This window comes from Aythya ferina (assembly GCF_964211825.1).
Source record: "Aythya ferina genome assembly, chromosome: 25".
Classification (NCBI taxonomy): domain Eukaryota; kingdom Metazoa; phylum Chordata; class Aves; order Anseriformes; family Anatidae; genus Aythya; species Aythya ferina.
In genome coordinates this window covers 4,648,362-4,671,137 of record NC_140323.1, presented here as the reverse complement: position 1 = coordinate 4,671,137, position 22,776 = coordinate 4,648,362, and the positions used below count along the sequence as shown (strand labels likewise).

Sequence of the window (22,776 nt, the reverse complement as noted above, 5' to 3'; positions counted from 1 at the left end):
GTGCTGGTTTGGGAGGTGGCGGCGTTCCCGGTGTAGTTTGTAGGAAGCAGGGGTAGGATCCTGTCAGCACGTTGTTGAAGGGATGCAGAGGGTGGCATGTGGTGGCTCAGCGTGCCACCGAGTCCTGCCTGGGACAACCACGGTGCTGCCGGGGAGATCACAGATGGGTCGGCAGCAGGGGCAGAGCCAGGGACACATGGCGGTGGGGCTGAGGGAGGCGACAGGCTGCTCTAACGGGGCGTCCTCTGCTGCTTGCAACCCCCAGGAGAAGATCGAGTATGCCTTCCTGATCTTCTTTGCCATCGAGGCGATGCTCAAGATAATTGCCTACGGGTTTCTTTTCCATACGGACGCCTACCTCCGAAATGGCTGGAACGTGCTCGACTTCTCCATCGTGTCCCTCGGGTAATGCAAGGAGGGGAAGCTGCTGGCTCAGCTTGTGCCAGGCCTGGTCCATAGCCCACCAGCATTTTTTTATTCTATTTTATTTTAGTGACTGCAGTGGGTTTTTGGGCAACCTGTAGAGTCAGTTCAAAGTCTTCTCCCAAGGGCCCCGTTTTCTTGCCCTGACCTCCCCTGGACGTCTCTGTAACTCCCATTTCTTTTTGTCTGACTCCTTAATGCCTCTCGGACCTCCTAGCTCTGGGGTGTAGGAGTGGCAGGGTGTCCTCCCGTGCTCGACATGTGGGGAATGGGTCCCCTGGGCATGGGATGGGAAGAGCAGGTTGTGCCCAGCCCTGAGTGCATCCAGGAGCTGGGCTTAGCCAAGAGCTGGCAGAGCCCTGTCCCTCGCCTTCCTGCCTGCAGAGCTCTGACTCCATCACAGATCCTTGGCCTTCATCCTCACGCCTTTCTCTTCCTCCCTGTCCTTCCTTTTTTTCTCCCCTTCCCTCCCTTTTCTGTGCCTTTTCAGGCTTTTCACCATGACCCTGGAGCAGATCAATGCGAAGCAGGGAGGGTCTTCGGGGGGGAAAGGCGGCTTCGATGTGAAGGCCCTGCGAGCGTTTCGCGTGCTGAGACCGCTGCGCCTGGTGTCGGGAGTGCCGAGTGGGTGCCAGGCTCCCTGCCAGCAGGACGGGCTGTGGGGTGGATGGGGCCCTGGGCCTGGCTGGGATGGAGGCCATAGGACAGGCTTCATTTGCTTCTGGTAGGGATCTCCTTTTCCCATAAGCTGTGTAAATACAAGAAGAGAACAAAAGAGTGGATGGGGGGACGGCATGAAGTATCCTCCAGCACTACTCGCTGGAGTCTTCCAGGTGCTCACAGGGTGGGTAGAGAAAGGAACGAGAAATTGTCATCTGCAATTTCAATGCAAGAAATTGCATTTCCAGGCTGGTTGTCGGAGGGTCTGGCAGGAATGCAGGGTGCCCCCAAAGCAGTTTGGGGAGTGGCTGAGCTCCTCTCTCTTCTCCCCGGTGCAGGCCTTCAGGTCGTCCTGAACTCCATCATCAAGGCCATGGTGCCCCTGCTCCACATCGCCCTGCTTGTGCTCTTCATGATCATCATCTACGCCATTGTCGGGCAGGAGCTCTTCAAGGGCAAGATGCACAAGACCTGCTACTACTTTGGGACAGGTGGGACTGTGTCAGGGGTGGACGTGGTATAGAAGTCTCTTTGTGGCTCCTGTGGGGACCACAAAGCCTCTGCAGGTAGCAGAAAGTCTGGTCCTGCCAATATCAGGCCTGGGAGAGCATGAAGGCTGAAGGATGTTTGGTACAGGGATGGAAAATGTAGATGGTGGGAGGAGGTGGTGGAAGGAGCCCCCTTTGGAAAGCTTCTGTGGGAGGCTGGGAGGTTCTGGGACCTGCTCGCCTTGGCCCAAAATGCTGCTTAGACCATGGCTTCATCCCTCAGACGTGATCGCCACGGTGGGGGCGGAGAAGCCAGCCCCCTGTACCACCTCCGGCCACGGGCGACACTGCACCATCAACGGCACCGAGTGCCGAAGCGGCTGGCCGGGACCCAACAACGGCATCACTCACTTCGACAACTTCGGCTTTGCCATGCTGACCGTCTACCAGTGCATCACCATGGAGGGCTGGACCGAGGTCCTCTACTGGGTAGGCTCCAGCAGCCTGGGCTCGGTGCCCAGCTTGGCACTGGTGACCGCTGGTTGTGCCTCGCAGCAGGGAACTCCCCCTGGGACCCTTTCATGGGGTTAGATCTCTCCCCCACTGGCAGACACCCTGCCCTCACCCAGCTTCACGCTGTGATGCACAGCACATCGTGCACGGGGCACATATCCCATATCTCTGCCCTGCAGGCACTGCCCACCGTGCCTTTGCTCTCCAGGGTGCTCCAGCTCCCACCTTTGGGGGGTGCAGACCAGGCAGTGGGGGGCTGGTGGATGCTTCTCCAGCAAAACCCCGTGTTTTGCAGTCCTTAGGAGGCTGTCTTGCTGAGGCTTAGGCATGAGGTGTTTAAATCTGCTCCCCAAATGCTCTGGCTTTTCCTCCACTAACAGCAGATGCAGAGTGGTGCAGGGTAAGGGCTCAGCCAGGTTAATCTGCTGCCATCCCAGGTGCTCCCTTTGGAGGGGACAAAGCTCCCAGAAGCTGTTGGGGGGCTCCCAGGTGGCAGACTTCTGCTTCTCTCCTTGCCAGGTTAACGATGCCATTGGCAACGAATGGCCCTGGATCTATTTTGTCAGCCTTATCTTGCTCGGCTCCTTCTTCGTTCTCAACCTGGTGCTGGGGGTGCTCAGCGGGTAAGTGCCACCCTGCCCCTTCTCTTTGCCAGCAGATCAGTGAGCGCAGTGTGGACATTTAACTCTAAAAGGAGAAAAAAGCCTTGAAAAGTGTTCCTTCTCCTCTCCCAATCCACTCCTTTTCTTTTTGCATGCTTGGAAACACAACCTCGAGTTGCCTTTCGTATCAGCATCTGTGGCTGCCTGAGGTTTTAGCTCAGCACCTAACACACAGACACCTTTTCCCTGCAGTACTGGCACCTGTCAGCAGATGCAGCCGTGAAACACATTTGAGGTGTTTGCAGCGTGGTTTGCAGCCAAAGGAGCTGAGCAGAGAGCTCAAACCAGCTGTCCTTACCCTACAGCTGTGTCGAGACACCAATTAGTTATATGCTAATTATTTGGATATGTTAGCCCTCTTTTAGGGCTAACAAGCGATTTGACGAGAGGCAATGGGCACAAACTGAAAAAGAATGGTAAGATTGGGAGCCCCCCCACTGGCAGACGGATCTCATCCCCATTGCCATGGAGACAGTATCCTAATTATTTGCTGTGTGATGAGCTCCCCTTCCCCACATGGAGAACGTGGGGCCAGCTGTCTGTCTCCAGATGGGGGAGACTCTGCTTGCTTTAATCATGGCACCACAGAATGATTTAGGGTGGAAAAGACCCTCAGGACCAAGTCCAACCATCCACCTGACCTACCGAGTCCTGTCACTAACCCACGTCCCTCGGTGCCACATCCACACGTCTCTGAAATACCTCCAGGGACAGGGACTCCACCACCTCCCTGGGCAGCCCATTCCGATGCTTGAACCACCCTCTGCATGAAGAAATTATTCCCAATATCCAAGCTAATCCTGCCCTGGTGCCACCTGAGGCTGTTGCCTTGTGTTTTATCACTTCTTTCCCAATCCCTTCCCAGCTTTGCTGCCCTTCTCTCCACATCCTCAAGCAATTCAGTGTCCTTGTCATGAGAGGCCCTAAACTGAGGGCAATATTTGAGGTGAGGTCTCACCCCTGGGCCCACCGCTGGCTGTGCCCCAAGGGATCTGATCCTTAGCAGGGCTGGGGACCTCTGCAGCATCTCACGGCAGTTGGCTTGCCCAGCTACAGCCTCCTGCAGCACGGAGGTCCCACGGAGCAGCCGGTGGTGGGGAAGAATCCCTGCCTGCCAACACACGATCCCCCATGATCTTGTGTTGTGGAATGGGGCTGAGAGCGAGGAGTCAGCAGAGCAAGCTCTTGGTGGGAGGGTATTTCGGGCTTTTAGGTTTCTATGAGGATTGGTATGGGACAGGGCTGCGGGACGTGGCCTCTGGCTGCCTCCTGAGCCTTATTCTGCTCCTGGCCTCGTCCCAGTGAATTCACCAAGGAGCGTGAGAAGGCCAAATCGCGGGGCACGTTTCAGAAACTGCGGGAGAAGCAGCAGCTGGAGGAGGACCTGAAGGGCTACATGGACTGGATCACCCACGCTGAGGTGATGGACAGTGACCGGGCCAGAGGAGAAGGTACCGGCTCTGCCTGGGCGAGGACACTGGTGTGAGGGTTGGGTTCCTGACACTGAGCACCCTGAAGAAACAAGGGGGAGAGCTTTGGAGAAGTCACAGACTCGTTTTGCCTGAAAAGCTGTGAAACAAAGTGTTTTGGCTTGTGCAGAACAGTTTCCTTCCTCCTGTTTTTTTTTTGGTCTTTCCTGAATCATGGTGCTGAATCTGACCCAAACTAGTAAATAACTTGGCACCTAAGCTAACACCACCTCAGCCACTGTATTTACCATTTGCCAGCTGCTGACAAGACCTAGGTCCCCTTTGGTAGAACACACTCGAAATGGCCACGAGAAGCCACATGTGTGTGCAGGGGTAGTCAGCAGGGCTGCTAGCTCTCACCTAACAGATGCACGAGTCTCTTGCCACTGCTTGACTATTTTGGGGGATTAGAAGTAGCTCAGGAAAGGAGATGAACATCTAGGCAAGGGCTCTGCTGCTGAGCCTCTGTATTTGTGGGTCACTCATGTCCCTCACGAGCGCTTTGCCACTCTGCCTAATGCAATAACTCTGAGAGCTGATACATGTGTGGAAAGGGCCTTGTAAAACAGGGGGAAAGACCACACCTGTAGCCAGTGCTTTCTCCCACCTCCTGTTGTTCAGCATTTGCTCAGATCCTGGCTGAGCCCAGTTTTCTCTGTGCTGGGGGTGTCTGGAGCTGTGGGGAGCCCATCTCCACGCTGCTCTCTGCTCCGGCTGCCTCCCTGGGCTGCTGCTGCCCTTGGTGCAGGAGTTCCCGGGGCCTCCCAGGCACCTGACATTTAAACCTTCCAGCTCAGGCTCCCTTTGCTGTCTCCCTGGGACGGCATTTCTTGATTTCACTGCTGGGGGGGAAGCTCTTCCAGGTGTAGTCCTGGGAGAGGTCCCCTCCCGTACGCTTTTCCCAAGGGCTCCAAGGAAAGCCTGGAATGTTGTTCTATCTGTAGGTATGATGCCTTTGGATGAAGGAGGTTCAGAGACGGAGAGCTTGTATGAAATTGAGGGCATGAACAAGTGGATTCTCTACTTGTGAGTATTCCTGGGCTGCACCATCTGCTGTCTCTCGCTTGCTGTCGTGGCTGGGCCAGGCTTTCTGTTCAGCCACCAGCTTTGTGGGGAGAGCCAGGGGCTTTTGAGAGCCAGATGCTCTCCTGGAGTACAGCAAGCAATAGGGAAGGGTGCTTTGTATTGGCAAGAAGCTGCTGCAAGGGGAAAAACCTCTTCAGCTTGGGTCTAGGCTCCTGGCATCCTCTCACAGCCCATGCAACACGTCTTGTGCTTCAGAAGCTGGGTCTGTGGCAGGAAACCAGAAGCCAACATAGGCCAAAAAGGAGCTGGGAGGCGTTCATGTGAATGAACAGCAAAGCCTGGGCGACTGGGGATGATGTCTGGGGTCAGGGTTGTGCTCCTGGTACCTGCATGCCCCCGGTTCATAAGTGGGGTGACACCATGCATTGCCCCAGCACCGGTGGTGGGCCAGCTCAGCCCTTCTGAGGGAAGGGCCCAGAAGAAGAGAGCGGGGTGGCTGTGCCCAGCTGTCTGTTAGCATTGCCCCGGGCTGCTCAGGACCCTCTGGTCAGCCCCACTGACCCTTTGGCTTTCTCTGCAGCCGGCAGTGGAGGCGCTGGAACCGAATGTTTCGTAGGAAGTGCAGGGATGTGGTGAAGTCCAAGTTCTTCTACTGGCTCGTCATCCTGCTGGTGGCACTGAACACCCTCTCCATTGCCTCTGAGCATCACTTCCAGCCCGAGTGGCTGACGGTGGTGCAAGGTGAGCAAACAGCCCCAGGGAAAGGGAGGGCCTCGGAAAGCCTGCTGCCATACAGATGTGCATGAGGAGCTCTTGCTGTGCGTGCAGACCCACGCTGGCCTAGCACAGGGCCCGTTAGACACCCACAGCCTTGCTCATGCACCACCTGGACACACTGTGTGGACTCACACTCTTATGTGTGCAAGCACACAGTTGTACATTGCCCTTCTCCTCATCCTCCTCTCCTGAGTGCTCCCTAGAAATCTGCATTTGCTGCAGCTCAGGGCTTGGTGGCGGGCAGAGAAGGGATGTGGGCAGCGCTGCCCTCCTTCCTTCCTGCTGTGCCATGCTGAGAGGAAGAGGCCCGTGCTCTGATGGGCTGGATCTCCCACCCCAGACAACGCCAACAGGGTGCTGCTAGCACTCTTTGTGGCCGAGATGCTGCTGAAGATGTACGCGCTGGGCCTGCGCCAGTACTTCATGTCCCTCTTCAACCGCTTCGACTGCTTCGTGGTGTGTGCGGGCATCTTGGAGACCATCCTGGTGGAGCTCAGCACCCTGTCACCCCTGGGCATCTCCGTGCTGCGCTGCATCCGGCTCCTCCGCATCTTCAAGATCACCAGGTTGGGACAGGAGCAATTTTGGGTGCCAGGGCCTGGCTGCCCCCCAGGCATCGCTGGCCTTGTCCCTGGGGGGGCTGCAGCACGGGCAGAGCTGGTAGCTCCTGGGGTGATGAACAAGGCCAAGCCTGGCGATTTCTGTGTCCCCAGGATGTGGTCTGGTATCTCCTGACACCAGTCCTGGGGCCAGGCTGGAGAAGTCCCAGTGCCCACCCTGCGAGTGGTGCTGGCTCAGAGCCCCCCTTTCTGGGTTTCTGGGACATCCTGGGGGGCAGACAGTGTGCTCCCCGCTTCTCCCTGGTCCTGCCCTGCTCCTTCACCTCCTGCATGTTCTTCTCCCCAGGTACTGGACATCCCTGAGCAACCTGGTGGCCTCTCTGCTCAACTCGGTCCGCTCCATCGCCTCTCTGCTCCTCCTCCTCTTCCTCTTCATCATCGTCTTTGCCCTGCTGGGCATGCAGCTCTTTGGGGGCAAGTACGACTTCGAGGACATGGAGGTGCGGCGCAGCACGTTTGACAACTTCCCCCAGGCCCTCATCAGTGTCTTCCAGGTACGGGGCTGTGGCAAGTAGGGCAGGGGGGCTGGTGGACCCCCACAGCCTGGGTTCTCGCCTCGGGGGTCTCCTGGCAAGAGCTGGGGTTAGGAGAGAAGGGGGTTCGTGGGAGGTGGTGCAGCTCTGAGGATGGAGTGGGGAGGGGAGATGGGGTCATGGGTGGCAGTGGAGTTTCAGGGCCAGAGGAGGGAGGTGAGATCTGGCAAAGGGCTGGAGCTGGGAGCAGGATGGAGCTGTGGGCTTCTGCCCTGCTCTGCTGCGGGCACTCTCACATCCCTGTTTCCTCTTATGCTGTCTCTGCTCTTCTCTCAGATCCTGACTGGAGAGGACTGGAATTCGATAATGTACAATGGGATAATGGCCTATGGAGGCCCGTCCTTCCCTGGCATGCTGGTTTGCATCTACTTCATCATCCTCTTCGTTTGTGGGAACTGTATCCTCTGATATTGAAGCCTTGTTGGGGTGCCCTGTTCCCAGCCCTACAAACTGCTCCGGCTGTGTGAGGCTGAAGGCTCAGCGTATTTGTGTGTGTTGTGTGTGTGTTGTGTGTGTGTTGTGTGTGTGTTGTGTGTTGTGTGTGTTGTGTGGTGTGTGTGTGTGTGTGCACGTGTTTGTGTCCAGACTGAGCTCAGGCAGGGATGGGGCGGTCATCCCAGAGCTCAGCACTCACTAGGATGGGTGCAAGAGTGAATCATAGAATCACAGAATCATTAAGGTTGGAAAACCATCCCCCCACCACCACTGTCAGCCACTAAACCACGTCCCCAAGCACCACGTCCAACCTTTCCTTGAACACCCCCAGGGACGGTGACTCCACCACCTCCCTGGCCAGGGTTGCCTCAAGACCCATCTCCAGGAAGGTTTCTCAGACCACGGGCAGCCCCAGCCACATCATCCAAATGGGAACCGAGTTCATGTCCTTAATGCTGTCCCACCAGACATCCTCCTCAATGTCTTCCTGGCCATTGCAGTTGATAACCTGGCCGAGGCTGAGAGCCTCACCTCAGCCCAGAAGGCCAAAGCAGAGGAACGCAAGCGGCGCAAGATGTCCAGGTGAGGGCTGCAGTCCTGGCAGGGGGAGCTCCCAGGCCGGGTGTTTTGGGGTAAGGGGACAGGACGGCGTCATCTGTGGTCCTGCCCTGGGCTCAGCCCTTGCTCTCTGCTCAGGGGTTACCCAGAGAAGTCAGAAGATGAGAAGCAGATGCTGGCGAAGAAGCTTGAGCAGAAAGCGAAGGGAGAAGGGATTCCCACAACAGCCAAGGTCGGTGCTGGTGGGGCTGGGCCTTGGGGAAGCCCTGGTGAGGGATGAAGTGCCTCCTTGAGGGCTGACAGAGGCTTGGAGCTCGCTCAGGTCTGGACTCTGCCGGGCCAGAATTGCTCCTTGCCTTGGTGTCTTCTGGTGATGGAGGCTCTCTGGGCCCAGACTGGGCCTGTTGTTTGGTGGAACATGTCCACCACATCCTGGGCCAGGACCCCTTGTGCTTGGTGTTGTACAGGCTGAATGTAGACACCACCGACCCCACAGGGCTTCCAGGCTGACGGGGGTGTTTGGCAGTGATACTGGCACGCTCACTTGCATGTCTTCCTTTCTGTCTCTCCCCTGTTCCAGTTAAAAGTGGATGAATTTGAGTCCAACGTCAACGAGATCAAAGACCCCTACCCATCCGCAGACTTCCCAGGTAAGACTTGTCCCCAAAGACTGTGGGGAAGGTGCCACAGCCCTGGTGGCTGTGTGTTGAGCGAGGGATGTGGTGGCCCCTCACCAGCCTGGGGGTGCTGAGGTCTGGCTGGCCCAGAGGCCAGCTCAGGATCACAGCATCAGAAGATCTTCCACGGGGTCACGTTGCTCCTCTGTCTCTGGGTGACCCTTTCCTCTTCCCTCCCTATGACACCCCTGCAGGTGACGATGAGGAAGATGAGCCCGAAATCCCCCTGAGTCCTCGGCCACGTCCCCTGGCAGAGCTACAGCTGAAAGAGAAGGCCGTGCCTATGCCTGAAGCCAGCTCCTTCTTCATCTTCAGCCCAACCAACAAGTAAGCACCGAGCCTTCCCCCTGCCTTGTGGAGCTCTGCCTTGGGCACCTCAGGCACCAACCCTTCCCAGATGGACCCTACTTGTTTTGCCATAACCCTCTTCCAGGCTACCACGGCCCCCTCTGATGTCCTTCTGACCTCTCGCAGTGTCTTACGCTGTTTTTGTCCCCGGCAGGTTTCGGATGCTGTGCCACAGAATCGTCAATGCCACCTGGTTCACCAACTTCATCCTGCTCTTCATTCTGCTCAGCAGCATCTCCCTGGCAGCTGAGGATCCCATCCGTGCCGAGTCATTCCGCAACCAGGTGCGAGGGTGACTCGGGTGGGTGGGGGAGATGTCACGGAGACCCCCAGCTCCCCTGTGAGCAGATACCTGCTTGCCAGGTGTTGAGCCTAGCTGAGTTTTGGTAGTTGTGGTTTTTTTTTTTCTTTTTTCTTGTTTTCTTTTTTCTTTTTTTTTTCCTCTAAGGGAATTTTAATCAGAGAAAGGGAGTCTCACCAAGGGCCCCCTGTTGCTCTTCTGGTCTCCGGGAGGAAAGTCTCTGTGCCTACCTCTTTGCTCTTGTTCTGAATCCAAGGAAGATGATTCTGGGGGACTGGGTTCTCCTGGGTTAATCCCTGCCTCTGGGAGGGCAGGATGCTCGGGGAGGGGAGGCTGCTTGTGCTTCCCATCCAGGGGAAACAGCGGGACAAAGTTTTACTGCTCTGTATCTCAGGTTATTCCCAGTAAAGAGATCTACCTGCTAGGGTGAGTGAGATTACCTTGGTTTAGGGCTGTGGCAGCTTACTGGGGACAGGGACATCCCATGCAGACTGGACAAGTGGTGTGTGCAGCGCCTGAAACACTGCCTGCATGGGGCAGGGGTAGCCCCACGGGTCTAGGCTTGTGTGGTGCCTGGCAGGGACAAGGGGGTCTCTCAGGGTGCCCATTGCTTTTGGGGACCGGAGTCTTTCAGGTGAATCAGGGCAATCATCACTTGCTTGGAGACTGAGAGCTTGGTCCCAGGCTGGAAACTGGGTCGTGTTTCCTGCGGAAACTGGGGGAAATCAAAAAAGTGAAGGGAATTTCATGCGTGGTCTCAGCCCTGGGTTTGCACACCCTGGATGACAAACAGACCCAGGGTGGATGGCAAACCACAGTGCCAGAACATTTGAAAACACTGGTGCATTTCCCACGTCACCCAAATCTCACCCAGTTCTGGTGTTTACATCCCCAGATTCTTGGATACTTTGACATCGGTTTCACCTCCGTCTTCACCGTTGAAATCGTCCTGAAGGTGAGTCCATCCGCTCCCGTGGCCCTGGCCATGCACATGAGCCAGGTCTGGGCTGTGTTCTGGCTGTGGGCACGAGCTCCAGGAGCAGGCAGGGAGCAGCTGCCAGCTGAGCCTAACATCCCCCAGTTTTGGGTGCCCCAGGGCATGTGCCCTGCCCCAGGGACCAGAAGTCCCCTTGCAGTGAGGTCAGGCAGCTGTGCTGTGACACCAGGACAGATGGGCCGTGGCACCAGCATCTCTGTCCTGGCATGTCTATAAGAAAAGCTTTGGGAAAGAGAAAGCAATGAAAATCTGTGAAGTAAAACCATATCCCAGCAGCTGCTGTGAGCTGCTCCTGCTGTAAGTCTTTCTGCTCTTCTCCTCTTTGCTTTGCTGAATGACTGGGCAGAGTTTTTTTCTCCACCAGTGCAGTGCAAAGGATTTCCAGCTGAAGTCAGCTGCCTGCCTGGCTGCAAAGCAAGGGCTTTGAGCAGGATGGGGTCCCTGGGCCATGGGAAAAGCTTTCTGTGCCTTGCCTGCCCTGGAGCTGCAGAGGGTTTGTGCCCTGAGCCTTGCCCTGCCTCTCCCCTAACTCCTCCTGCTCCCCAGATGACAGCCTACGGCGCTTTCCTGCACAAAGGCTCCTTCTGCAGGAACTCTTTCAACATCCTCGACTTGCTGGTGGTTGCCGTCTCCCTCATCTCCATGGGAATCGAGTAAGCAGCTCCACGCTTCCCAGGGTGGGCACTGCTCTTGTTTAGCCTGGCCGGGCAACGGGGGTGCTGCAGCAATTTGGGTTGGGTGGGATGGGAACTGCCAGCCCATGTGTTAGAGCCCCCAAAATGTGTCCTTGGCTGTATTTTTAGGGGGAAAAGGGCCTAGGTGGCTGGGAGGCAAACTCCTTGAGTGACAAAGGGGAAGATCTGGGTGGGAATTCAACTGGGAGTCCCTTTTTTTCCATCTGGGAATTGCCCTGTCTCAGCTCTGTGTTCCTCCTCAGGTCCAGCACCATCTCGGTGGTGAAGATCCTCCGGGTGCTGAGGGTGCTGAGGCCTCTGCGAGCCATCAACAGGGCCAAGGGGCTGAAGGTAAGAACGAGGCTGGGGTCCCCAGCCCACGGGAGTCCCCATGGAAGGTTATGTGGGTTTTAATGCCCTGTGGGGTTTGTAGGGTCAGGAACACAATTCCCACTCCCCATCTGGGCAAGGAGCCTGCCCTATCCCATTGCTCTTGGCAGGTTCCTGCTTTCACCTGCCTGTTTTTTTTTTCTTTTTTTTTCTTCTTCCTTTTCTGAGTGTGGGGCACATGGGGGAGCCTTGCCCCAGGCATGCTCACGTGTGCTCTGTCCTTGACCAGCACGTGGTGCAGTGTGTGTTCGTGGCCATCAAGACCATCGGCAACATCGTGGTCGTCACGACATTGCTGCAGTTCATGTTTGCCTGCATCGGAGTCCAGCTCTTCAAGGTGAGAGATGTCCCAGGTGGGCAGGAGAGACGTGCAGCCCAGGGGTTTGGGGTCTTGTAGTCACAGGGCTTTGGGGTTGATGTCTCCCAGTGCCGAGGTCAGCACAGAACGTGCTGTCTGTGCTCTGTGAGGATGCCTGCCTGTAGCAGACCTCCCAGCAGAAGTGCCTGTAGTGGGAGGAGGGCAGGAAACACCCAGGACATTGTCAGCTCCAGGCAGCACATGCAGAGGGACCAGCTCCCTTCCACTGCTCACTGCCTCAGTTTCCCCTCTGGCAGAGGTCAGAGCCAGCACGGAGGCAGGGTGGGAATCAACCAATCTGTGAAAAATCACAGGAAAAACCACAAAACCATATCTCCTCCTGCTCTCTTTCAAACGCAGGGGAAGTTTTACAGCTGCTCAGATCCATCCAAGCTGACGGAGAAGGAGTGCAGGTAAGAGGGCAGCAGGCAGGGAGGGGAAGGGGGCGTGTGGCTGTTGGCGTGCCTGCAAGGGGATCCCGCAGCCAGCAAGAAGGGGCTGGGAGGTCTCCTGCTGCTGTCCCTAGGATAAACGTAGCCCAAGGCCGTGCTCCCCTCCCAGGGACAGGCAGCCCTGGGGCAGCGCGGCAGCAGGAGGGGGCCGTGCCAGGTGAGCGCCGCATCCCTTCTGCTGCAGGGGCGATTTCATCGACTACGTGGACGGGGACCCGACGCAGATCGAGCTGAAGAAGCGCGTCTGGTTCCACAACGACTTCCACTTCAACAACGTCTTCTCGGCCATGATGTCGCTTTTCACCGTCTCCACCTTCGAGGGCTGGCCAGAGTGAGTCTGGTGTGCGGGGGCCCGACGAGGGCCGGGTCGTGCTGGGAGCAGGTCGCTGCCCGCAGGCTGATTGCCAGCCGGGAGCTGGAAAGTCTTTGCCAGGGAAAGAAGAGCTGCCCGGGCTGAGGAGCAGGGCTAGCCATCCTGGTAGGGGCTGGAGAGCCAGCAGGGTGATCCCCGCAGCCCAGTTCTACCCCTGCTGGATTTGGGATTTCTCCAGAGCTCTCCGTAGCCTGCAAGAAGGCAGACGGTCTTCCCCCCCCTTAACTAGGGTCTCTGTTGCCTCGCTTTCCCTCCTGTAGGCTGCTATACAGGGCCATTGACACTAATGATGAGAATAAAGGCCCTATCTACAACTACCGGGTGGAGATCGCAATGTTCTTCATCATCTACATCATCCTCATTGCCTTCTTCATGATGAACATCTTTGTGGGCTTTGTCATTGTCACCTTCCAGGAGCAGGGGGAGAGCGAGTACAAGAACTGTGAGCTGGACAAGAACCAGGTACTGGAGCTGCTGGGACGGGGCGAGGTGGATCCAGCCCGTAGTGCTCAGTGGGGGATCAGCAACAGGGAAGCACGGCAACCTTTGGAGGCAAGGGGTGGCTTTGGGAACGTGGTTCTGGGTGGGGAGAGCACGGCAGGTAGTTGGTCATCACTGTCTCTGGCTCATGGCACACAGGGCTGAGGAAGAAGGGTGGATCCAGCTGGTGCTGGTGGGGCTGTGCACTGTCACTGGTGGTGCTGGCTCCGTGCTCGTGCCCCCGTCCCTGCTGTATCTCCCTGGTTTCACTCCTCCCCTGCTCTCCCCAGCGCCAGTGTGTGCAGTACGCGCTGAAGGCTCGCCCGCTGCGGCGCTACATCCCCAAGAACCCCTACCAGTACCAGATCTGGTATGTGGTCACCTCCTCCTACTTCGAGTACCTCATGTTCTTCCTGATCCTGCTCAACACCATCTGCCTGGGCATGCAGGTAAGGGGGGGAGTGCTGACCTCAGGGCGGTGGTGCCCCCCTGAGACCCCCGTGCCCGTGGCACCGGGCAGGCTGGGCTCAGGGTGTGCGCTCTGCAGCCCTGGGGAGAAAGGGGGAGAGGTTGGATGTGGGGTGCCCAGAGGAGGGGCTGCAGCAGGGGGGATTTTTTGGTTTTGCTGGAAGTTTTCCCAGCCACAGGTCTGGGGGAGGCTGGTCTCCCTGCAGCTGGGCTGACACGGCTGCTCCTGCATTTTCTCAGCATTACAACCAGTCTGCGGAAATGAACCACATCTCAGACATCCTCAACGTGGCCTTCACCGTCCTCTTCACCCTGGAGATGATCCTCAAGCTCATGGCCTTCAAAGCCAAGGTGAGGGCAGGGCGCAGCCTGGAGATCAGAGGAGGGCTGATTAATTCCCTCATCGGGCTCTCATTCCCCCAGGCTCCAGCATCCATCTTCTCCTTGGCTTCATTCTTGCATGTTCATCCCTTTTCTCTCTGGCTCTCCCCAGGGCTACTTCGGGGACCCCTGGAACGTCTTTGACTTCCTCATCGTGATCGGCAGCATCATCGATGTCATCCTCAGCGAGATCGATGTAAGTGCCGGGCTGCTCGGGCACGAGGGTGTCCCCACGCCCCGCCTGGGGTTGCTGGTGCCTGCCCCAGGGTGAACTGGGGATACTGGAGTGATGCCCAGCTCCGTGGGGCTTTGGTGGCCTCTCTATAAACACAGGGGACCGTCCCCAGCCTGCAAGATGTGTTCCAGCCCCTGCCCCACTCGCCCTGCCTGTCTGCTGTGTGTGCCCACCTCGACGGGTCTGGGTGTCCATCCTCAGATTGGGGCGGGTGGGCAGAAAAAGGGCTCCCCTGCAGCTCCCTGTACCCTCAGGGTGCTGCTGATCCATGCCACGGGAGGGTCGGGCACATCAAACCTCAATGAAATCGCTTTGTGTGTGTCCCTGTACGCAGCAATCCGTGCATGTGTGCGTGTGTCTCCCCTAAATGTGGTCTGTGCTCTGTGCCATACACACCGGGGGGCTGCAGCCACTGGTTATATGCTGATAAATGCTCTACTGGGAGCACTGGGAGCATTTTCAGAGCGTGTCACAGCACTGGGACCTCCCCAGACCACAACCAGCTCTGAAAATGCCCCTGTGCGCCGGGAGGTCATGCGCTGCGTTTGGCAGACCCGACGGTAACTGGAGAAGCAGCTGTAGGGTCGGGTGGATGAGGTTAACCCTCTCTGGTGACTTTGCACGTCTCCCCTCGGGAGCAGGGCTTTATCTGGCAGAGCTGCTGCCACAGCCACCCCCAGGAGAGTCCTGCAGCCGTTCTCCATGCATAGGAGAGGCTTAGGGGTCCTTGGATGAGAGAAACCACCCATCTTTCTCCCCAAACATTCCTCCCTGCATGCCCCACACCTTGATACTGCCATCCTCTGTGCCTCTGGGCTTCTCAGCCTTGATGATTCCCAAATTTCCCGCCAGTCCCAGCAGCTTCCAGCTGCCACCAAGCCTCCCAAGACCCCATCCTGGGACCTGAGGGGTCAGGATGAGGTGTCTCCATCCCTCCTGGTCCCCAGGAGCCGGTTGCAGTCGCTGCACCCCACGGGTCACTGTGCAGGTGTGGGCACACCTTGGGGGCTGCAGCTTTTTTGGGAGGTTGCCCCTCGACAGCTGAGCCATTTGTGAGGGCACTGAGGCATGCGCCTGGTTTGCAAAGTCTGCCTTTCCTTCCTCTCTCTCCCTTCTGCCTCTGTTCTCCTTCCTCGTGTCTCTGTCGGGGATGGGGATGTGGGGAAGGCTGTGCCGTGAGGAGCCCTCTGCCCCTCACCAAACCCCAAATCCTCACGGTTGTTCAGTCCCTGAGTTCTCGTCGGGGTTATTGAGGGGTCTGGGATAGTTCTGGCTGTAGGAAGAGGGCAACGGAGGTGGGAGACCCTCTGGTGGTGCCACCCCAAGCTCTGGGATCGGCAGTGTCCGTGCTGCCCTGGGAGTTCAGCACCGCTGCAAGGTTTCCAGCCCTGAAAATCCCCCAAAATCACTGCAAGGGCACCGAGGCTCCGGGAGGGAGCTGGGGACCCCTCCGAGGGCTGGGTGCTGGAGCCTGGCAGCTTTGAGGAGCTTCAAGGCTTTGTGTGTGTGCACACGTGAGCGTGACCGGGAGCTCCTCTGCGTGCAAATGAGTGTGCCCGGAGCATGTGGGTGTGCGCTGGCACCAGCTCCTGCTTTTCCCCTTCTTGGAGGGCAAGTGAATGGTGCTGGGCAGGGGTTTGCCTCCTGCCGTGGCCCTGTGCCTGCCCAGGGTGGGGGTGATTTATGGGAGGCAGCTGATCCAGGCAGTGCTGAGCGTTTGCCCAGGTTTCCTGTCCCTCTGCCCTCGCCCCAGGTGTGTTTGCTGCAGCGGGTGAAGCGTGGAGGTGGGCACTGTGCCCCCGTGCTCATGATGCTCTCCCGGCCGTCTGTCTGCTGCCACTGCCCCCCAAAAGCCATCTCCTCATCCGACGAGCCCCACTGATGGTGCCTCCGCCTGCGTCCTTCCCCTCTTGTCCCCAATTTCCATCTTCCTGCTGCCTGTGCCTCCACCTTCTGCGACCCTCCCCGTCTCTCGTTTCTCCCTCCCTCCTGCTGACTCTTTTTATTCTCTTGGCAGACCGTTCTTGCCTCCAGCGGTGGATTGTACTGCCTCGGCGGGGGCTGTGAGAACATCGTAAATACCAGCTGCACGTGCTTGCAGTGGACCCGACCCCTTTCCCCTTTGCTGCCTGGGGCCCTACCAGCCTGCCCGCGGCCAGCGTTTGCGCGTGTCCTGCATGCATTTGGACACCCCGAGCCCTGCTGCTCCCCTCTGCTGTGCACATCTCGCCTCCAGGAGCCCAAGGGCCAGGCTCCGGAGATGGGGAGAGGTCGGTGGCAGGTCCCACGTGCAGCACCTGGCTCATCTCCGTGCCCCCAGGGCATCTTCTCGGGGGTCCCAGGGCCCCGGTGCTGGGAGCTGCATGGCCAGGGTGGCTTTCCCTGGGCACTGTCCTGGTGCTGCTGCGTGGGGATGTGGCCACTTCCCTGGCCACTGTGCTGCTGAGTGCTAGGAAGGAGAAAGGCAAGAAAAGGAGGGGTGGGAAGAAGAGGTGATGGCTTCCAGTGCAGCCCTGGGGGCTCAGAAATGCCATAACGGGGAAATTGGATCTGCTGGAGGGCCCGGGGGTGTCTGAGGGTGGGTTTTATTGCCCTGATACCTCTGGGAGGAGGTGGGTTGGGTGATGGGAATGAGGGGGGTCAGCAGGAAAGCCCTGGGAAGCCGAGGGGAAGCAGGAGGGGTAGCAGAGGTGTGACGGGAGGGACATTTGCTTGTGACACTTGGTGAGCAAGGCTGGGGCTGTGCCGTGCCAAAACAACCTCCCCAGCAGGTAACTGAGCCCCCAGCATCTCCCACAGCCCCCAACAGCCCCCAAGGTGGCAGCGTAACGTATAGGGTGTGCAGGGTGAGAGAGCAGAGAATGAGCCTGTCCTTGGGCAGCCCTGGGTGGGATGGGATGGGTTGGGTTGGGTTGGGATAGTTGGAAGGAACCTTCAAAGCTCATCACGTCCAGCTGCTTGACCACCTCAGGACTAACCAAAAATTAACGCATGGGATTGAGGGCATTACCCAAATGCCTCGTGAACACCTCCAGGCATCACCCACCTCTTGGGGCATGTTGTGAACGGCATGGCTCCCCCAGCCTGCGCTACAGCATGCCTTTCCCCACGCCGTGTCCCATCCCTACTTAATGGGACTCCTGTAGGGTCTGTGACTGCTGCTCCCCTCTGCCTGCAGGACCCCGATGACAACTCCCGCGTCTCCATCACTTTCTTCCGCCTGTTCCGCGTCATGCGGCTGGTGAAGCTGCTGAGCCGGGGAGAAGGCGTCCGCACCCTCCTGTGGACCTTCATCAAATCCTTCCAGGTTTGTGAGGAGCACGCCAGCACGAGCCCAGGGCTGGCAGCAAGCTCTGAGCAGCAAGCTGTCCCGTCCCCACGGTGCTGTCCCCCAATAACTCCAGCCCCGACCCGCTGTCCCTGGGCGTCCCCTGGTGCTGGGCTGCCTCTCACCCGAGCCGTGATCCTTTTGCTGCAGGCTCTGCCCTACGTTGCCCTCCTGATTGTGATGCTGTTCTTCATCTATGCTGTGATCGGGATGCAGGTGAGAGGCACAGGGGGGGGATTTGGTCTTGAACGGGGACCTGAGCCTGGGAGCAGCGGGGGAGATGGGGTAGGGGGGGACTGGATCCTCTGCACGGCAGTGCCGGGGGCTTTGAGCATGGTGGGACTGCTTTTCCCTGGTCTCCGAGGATGCCCAGAATTAACACAGCCTGAGCACCTCCTCCCATCCTCAGGCTGCAGCTAAGGCAACCCAGGCACACACCAAATAGCACTTTCTGAGTCAACAGCATGACGCAGACACGCTGTCACCAGTGCCTGGGTCGTGAGATCTCCTTGGCTCGGGTGCAGCACAGCATCGACAGGGGGCTTTTGGCATAGGCAGGGATGTCCAAGTTGCTCACGAGCCCCAGAACAACCACGTCCCCCCTGGTCTCACGCTCTGTTTTGGGGAAAATCAAAACCAAGTAACCAAGATGAAGAGGAACTCCTGGGCTGGGGTGCTCTGGAGGGCGGGGGTGCGTGAGACAGGGTGCTGGGGGCTGACAGTCTGATTTACAGATGTTTGGGAAGATCGCCATGGTGGACGGGACCCAGATCAACCGAAACAACAACTTCCAAACCTTCCCACAGGCTGTGCTGCTGCTCTTCAGGTCGGTACTGTCTCAGGGAGCAGGCAGCTCCAGAATGGAGCTGGGCTCCGAGCTGGCACGGGAGCCTCCCGGCTTGGACTAAGGGACGCCAGCATTTCCGCAGCTGATTGATTTTTTTGCCCTACAGAAAAAAAAGTCTGGGGGCACCGTGGCGTTTCTGTTCTGCATGTTTCCTTCCCAGACTGGATTTTAATTAGTGAATTTTCAGGAAAAGCAAGGGGAAGGGAGAGTTCAGCCCAAGGCTTTCCTTGACCCCAAATGCTTCGCTTTGGAGCTCGCAATAGCAGGCTCCCACGCCCTCCCTGCAGCAGCGCAGTGAGCCCAGGACCCTGCCTTCTCCTTTCCCTGCTCCCCGCTGTATGGGGCTGGTCCCTGCAGGTCCAGCAGCCCTGCAGGAGGTGCCGGGTTCAGCGGGCATCCCCCTCTCCGCAGGTGTGCAACAGGGGAGGCCTGGCAGGAGATCCTGCTGGACTGCAGCTACGGGAAGCTGTGCGACCCCGAGTCCGACTTTGCCGAGGGCGAGGAGTACACCTGCGGCACGGGCTTCGCCTACTTCTATTTCATCAGCTTCTACATGCTCTGTGCCTTCCTGGTACGTGGGGCCGTGCATCCCCTTTAGTTCCTCCCCATGTTCCCCACATGCTGCTGCCCAGCCATGCACCGGTGCTGGCTCCTCCTGAGAGGGAAGGGCTGTGTGTGCCGGCCGCATCCTGCCGTGTAACCCCATGGGGTGGGGGTCCTGCCTCTGTGTGGGGTCACCAACAGCATCCCCTGGCTCCAGGAACCCCGGCACCTTCCTGTCCCTGACCCAACGTGTATCTGCCTGTGCTTGGCCCCCTGGATGGAGCCCGTGGGCTGCCCTGCTGTGCTTGGGGTGGGGGGTCACGGTCCCCTCTGCCCCCAGATCATTAACCTCTTTGTGGCCGTCATCATGGACAACTTTGACTACCTCACACGGGACTGGTCCATCCTCGGCCCCCACCACCTGGATGAGTTCAAGAGGATCTGGGCTGAGTACGACCCCGAGGCCAAGTGAGTGGCCGCATGTGCGTGGCAGGGGGTGAGGGACGTGGAGGGGACGCTCCGTGGGGACCCGTGTCGGGGGGCTGGGGTGGGCTGCCCTCTGTGCTGCAACCTGGGGCCGGCAGGGCCACGCGAGCCTCAGCACTGTCTGGAATTTAGATCCTGGCTTCTCAGAGGTGGGTGTGGGCTCGCCGGCATGTCCCAGTGTTGGCACAAGCCATCAGGAGGTTTGGGGACACAAGACTCCCGTTTCCCTCCTTGTCCAGCCCTGGTGGTGCTGCCAACTCTTCCCATGCCTCCTTTATCTGCCACCTTGCCTCGGCGAACAGTTGTTTTCCCCAGGAGGAGCGCAGGGAAGTAAAAGGATTTGCCCACCACGCAGACCACGAAGACAAACCCACCCAGCCCCTCCCCAAACCGCTGCCCCCCCTTGCCTGCCACCACGCTGCTGATGCAGCTCGTTGCCTCTGCAGGGGCAGGATCAAACACCTGGACGTGGTGACTCTGCTGAGACGTATCCAGCCTCCCCTGGGCTTTGGGAAGTTCTGCCCGCACCGTGTAGCTTGTAAGGTAAGAGCCAAGGAGAGGTGAGTGCGGGGTGAGGACACGAATTCAGCCAGCTTTCTACTTTCATGCTCTATGCTCATGCTCTGACCTCTTGTTTTTAATGGAGAGGAGTCTTTCAGAGGCAAGGAGAGGTGCTGTAACCTGCACGGAGCTGATGCATTTCAAGGTCCTGAAGATAAGGACTTGCCTGTGCTCACCTCCACACCCAGGGGATGACACCCGTGGGCTGCCCTCCTGCAGCCCTCGTTGCACAGAGGTTTCCAAGCTGTGCTGGGTGCTCCACATCTGCACCTGGGGCAAGGGGGCAGCGCTGGGGCTGGGTACACAGCCACATCTTCTGGGCTGTCGAGGTTTGTCTGCGAGGGCTGATAGCACTGAGGGAGCTGGAGACTGCAGTTCTGAGCACGCTTTTCCACGCTTGGCTCTCTGCACAAAACCAGGGTCTGTACGAGGCTCCCAGGAAAACCACGTGGGCAGGAGCTCAGCGTTATACCTCCACGGGTATAAACCCTCAGGGATCTCCATGAAACTTGTTAGGGGGTTGATCCCCAGGCCCCTCCTGGCAGCCTGGTGCGCTTTGTGGAGGACGGAAGGCAAAGCAGCAGGAATGCACCCTGAGAGCAGCGCCGTGTTTCTCCTGCTGGGGAGGGCAGCCAGCCTGCTCTGCCTCGTGGGGACACGGTTATCGGTTTGCTCCGCAGCGTCTGGTGTGCATGAACATGCCCCTGAACAGCGACGGCACCGTCACCTTCAATGCAACCCTCTTTGCGCTGGTGAGGACAGCCCTCAAGATCAAGACAGAAGGTGCGGGGTGCTCGGGTCTGCTTCCATGGCACAGCGGGGGGGCTCTCTCCTTGTGCACGTGCATGGGGCTGCTCGGGCAAAGCCTTGAGGGCATTATGAGTTGCAGGGCTGTGTGCTGTGACCCTGAAGAGCGAATCACTGGCACCCCAGCTGTGTGATTTCACTCTGAACAGCTCAGGAGCTGTTCTGACCCAGTTCCAAGCCCTGTCTCGGTGCACAGCCACCCTTCCTACACCGTTGAGGGTAGCTTGATCTCCCCGTGTGCCTGACACAGCGCTGGTTGTTCCAGTTTTCCATCTCCCCGGGTTCAAATAACCTCAGACTGGGATGGAAGAGGCTGGCTGCCCTTTGAATTCGGCTGTGCCGGGGTGGAGTTGCTTTCACCCTCTTCCTCGCCAGCAGGGCAGTTTGCAAAGCCCTGCCTTGGTGAGAAACCACACCAGCTTGTTTCCGTGCCTGTGGGTCAGGCAGCATCCCCCAGCAGCACGGCGCGGTGCCTCCCCTTCAGCCGGGGTGGGGGACACGGCCTCCAGCACCATGCAGGAAGCACTGGGAGGATCAGAGGAGATCTGAGAGCAGGCATGAGGACGGGCTGGGCGTGCAAATGAGCAGGAGCGGTAAATCCTGGGAGAGCACGGAAGGGGGGGGGTTGGAGCCTGCTGCTGATCATCACAGCAGAGACCACGGCACTCGTGTTCCACTCGTTTCCTAGCTGTGACTCACCCTGTAGTTAAGGCCTTTTTACTAAAATCAAAGCCTTATTCCTACAAAGCTGCCGTTTGATGGGTGCTGTCACACCCTGGAAGAGCCTGGCCAGGTTTCCACACGCTTTGCCTTCTTCCCCCATGTCCGCTTTCCCTTGGGAACGAACCGACCCGTCCCGCTCGCTTTTCTCACAGGGAACTTCGAGCAGGCCAACGAGGAGCTCAGAGCTATTATCAAAAAAATCTGGAAGCGAACCAGTATGAAACTCCTGGACCAGGTCATCCCACCGATCGGAGGTATCCCACCCCGTGGTGCCTCCCGGGGGGCCAAACGACCCCTGGGGCTCAGCTATGGCAATTCGGGGCAGTGCCATCAGGTTGCTCTCCTCCTTTCCAGATGATGAGGTGACAGTGGGCAAATTCTACGCCACGTTCCTCATCCAGGAGCATTTCAGGAAGTTCATGAAGCGCCAGGAGGAGTATTACGGGTACCGTCCCAAGAAGAACCCCGTAGAGATCCAGGTTCGTGGATCTAGCAGAGGCATCTTTGTGCCCGGTCAGAGCAGCAGGGATACCCCCAGCCTCTCCTGACCTTCTTACAGGGAGGAAATCCCTCTGTGGTGGAAATAAAACAAGCCCCGAGAGTGCCGGGTGAGGGAATGAGCCAGGCCCCAGCTCAGATACCTGTGGGTGAGGGACAAAGTTCTGTCTCCCCTTTGGGCACCACCAGCCCAACCCATTAACGGGCTGCCCTTAGCAAACCCCTTTGTGGGGCAGCGTCAGCCCAAAGCTGTTTCACCAAGCACGGGGCCAGCAGCAGGGTGACCACGGCCTTTGCCAAAGCCTGGAGACCTCCTGAGTGTGCCCCATCACCGTTTCTTCTCCAAAGCTCCACGTGAGAGGGGTTGTGGGGCCAGGCCACCTCCAGCCATGCTTTCTTGTCCCCACCAGGCCGGGCTGAGGAGCATTGAAGAAGAAGCAGCTCCGGAAATCCATCGAGCCATCTCTGGGGACCTGATGGCTGAGGAGGAGCTGGAAAGAGCGATGGTGGAGGCTGCCATGGAGGAAGGGATATACAGGGTGAGCACAGCCCGCGGGGCACCCCACCGTTTGGTGGGGGCTCAACGTGGCGACCAGCAGGCCTCAGAGATGAGCCTGAGCATGACAGGCAGCATGGGCCACCACGATTATATCAGTGCTTCTGTTTTCCTTCTCCCTGAGCATCG

General features: G+C 58.3%; 1 protein-coding gene across 2 annotated transcripts in view; it reads left to right on the top strand.

Annotated features, from left to right (window-relative positions):
- The window catches only part of CACNA1S (calcium voltage-gated channel subunit alpha1 S), a 33,576-nt gene that overhangs the window by 8,344 nt on the left and 2,456 nt on the right, over positions 1 to 22,776 (top strand). The window contains exons 3-39 of one of the 2 annotated variants that reach the window (XM_084498249.1): positions 266 to 405; positions 914 to 1,047; positions 1,422 to 1,574; positions 1,855 to 2,060; positions 2,604 to 2,707; positions 4,049 to 4,197; positions 5,160 to 5,241; positions 5,822 to 5,982; positions 6,359 to 6,584; positions 6,925 to 7,132; positions 7,448 to 7,568; positions 8,074 to 8,188; positions 8,303 to 8,396; positions 8,745 to 8,814; positions 9,036 to 9,168; positions 9,344 to 9,473; positions 10,386 to 10,445; positions 11,034 to 11,140; positions 11,425 to 11,512; positions 11,781 to 11,888; positions 12,270 to 12,322; positions 12,546 to 12,692; positions 12,995 to 13,196; positions 13,505 to 13,663; positions 13,923 to 14,033; positions 14,176 to 14,259; positions 16,316 to 16,372; positions 17,477 to 17,605; positions 17,777 to 17,842; positions 18,361 to 18,452; positions 18,885 to 19,044; positions 19,357 to 19,484; positions 19,949 to 20,045; positions 20,744 to 20,846; positions 21,746 to 21,847; positions 21,948 to 22,072; positions 22,502 to 22,630. In XM_084498249.1, coding sequence (XP_084354375.1) covers positions 266 to 405; positions 914 to 1,047; positions 1,422 to 1,574; positions 1,855 to 2,060; positions 2,604 to 2,707; positions 4,049 to 4,197; positions 5,160 to 5,241; positions 5,822 to 5,982; positions 6,359 to 6,584; positions 6,925 to 7,132; positions 7,448 to 7,568; positions 8,074 to 8,188; positions 8,303 to 8,396; positions 8,745 to 8,814; positions 9,036 to 9,168; positions 9,344 to 9,473; positions 10,386 to 10,445; positions 11,034 to 11,140; positions 11,425 to 11,512; positions 11,781 to 11,888; positions 12,270 to 12,322; positions 12,546 to 12,692; positions 12,995 to 13,196; positions 13,505 to 13,663; positions 13,923 to 14,033; positions 14,176 to 14,259; positions 16,316 to 16,372; positions 17,477 to 17,605; positions 17,777 to 17,842; positions 18,361 to 18,452; positions 18,885 to 19,044; positions 19,357 to 19,484; positions 19,949 to 20,045; positions 20,744 to 20,846; positions 21,746 to 21,847; positions 21,948 to 22,072; positions 22,502 to 22,630 — 4,533 coding nt within the window. The remainder of the gene's footprint in view (positions 1 to 265; positions 406 to 913; positions 1,048 to 1,421; positions 1,575 to 1,854; positions 2,061 to 2,603; positions 2,708 to 4,048; positions 4,198 to 5,159; positions 5,242 to 5,821; positions 5,983 to 6,358; positions 6,585 to 6,924; positions 7,133 to 7,447; positions 7,569 to 8,073; positions 8,189 to 8,302; positions 8,397 to 8,744; positions 8,815 to 9,035; positions 9,169 to 9,343; positions 9,474 to 10,385; positions 10,446 to 11,033; positions 11,141 to 11,424; positions 11,513 to 11,780; positions 11,889 to 12,269; positions 12,323 to 12,545; positions 12,693 to 12,994; positions 13,197 to 13,504; positions 13,664 to 13,922; positions 14,034 to 14,175; positions 14,260 to 16,315; positions 16,373 to 17,476; positions 17,606 to 17,776; positions 17,843 to 18,360; positions 18,453 to 18,884; positions 19,045 to 19,356; positions 19,485 to 19,948; positions 20,046 to 20,743; positions 20,847 to 21,745; positions 21,848 to 21,947; positions 22,073 to 22,501; positions 22,631 to 22,776) is intronic. The other variant, XM_084498250.1, reaches the window with a different exon arrangement.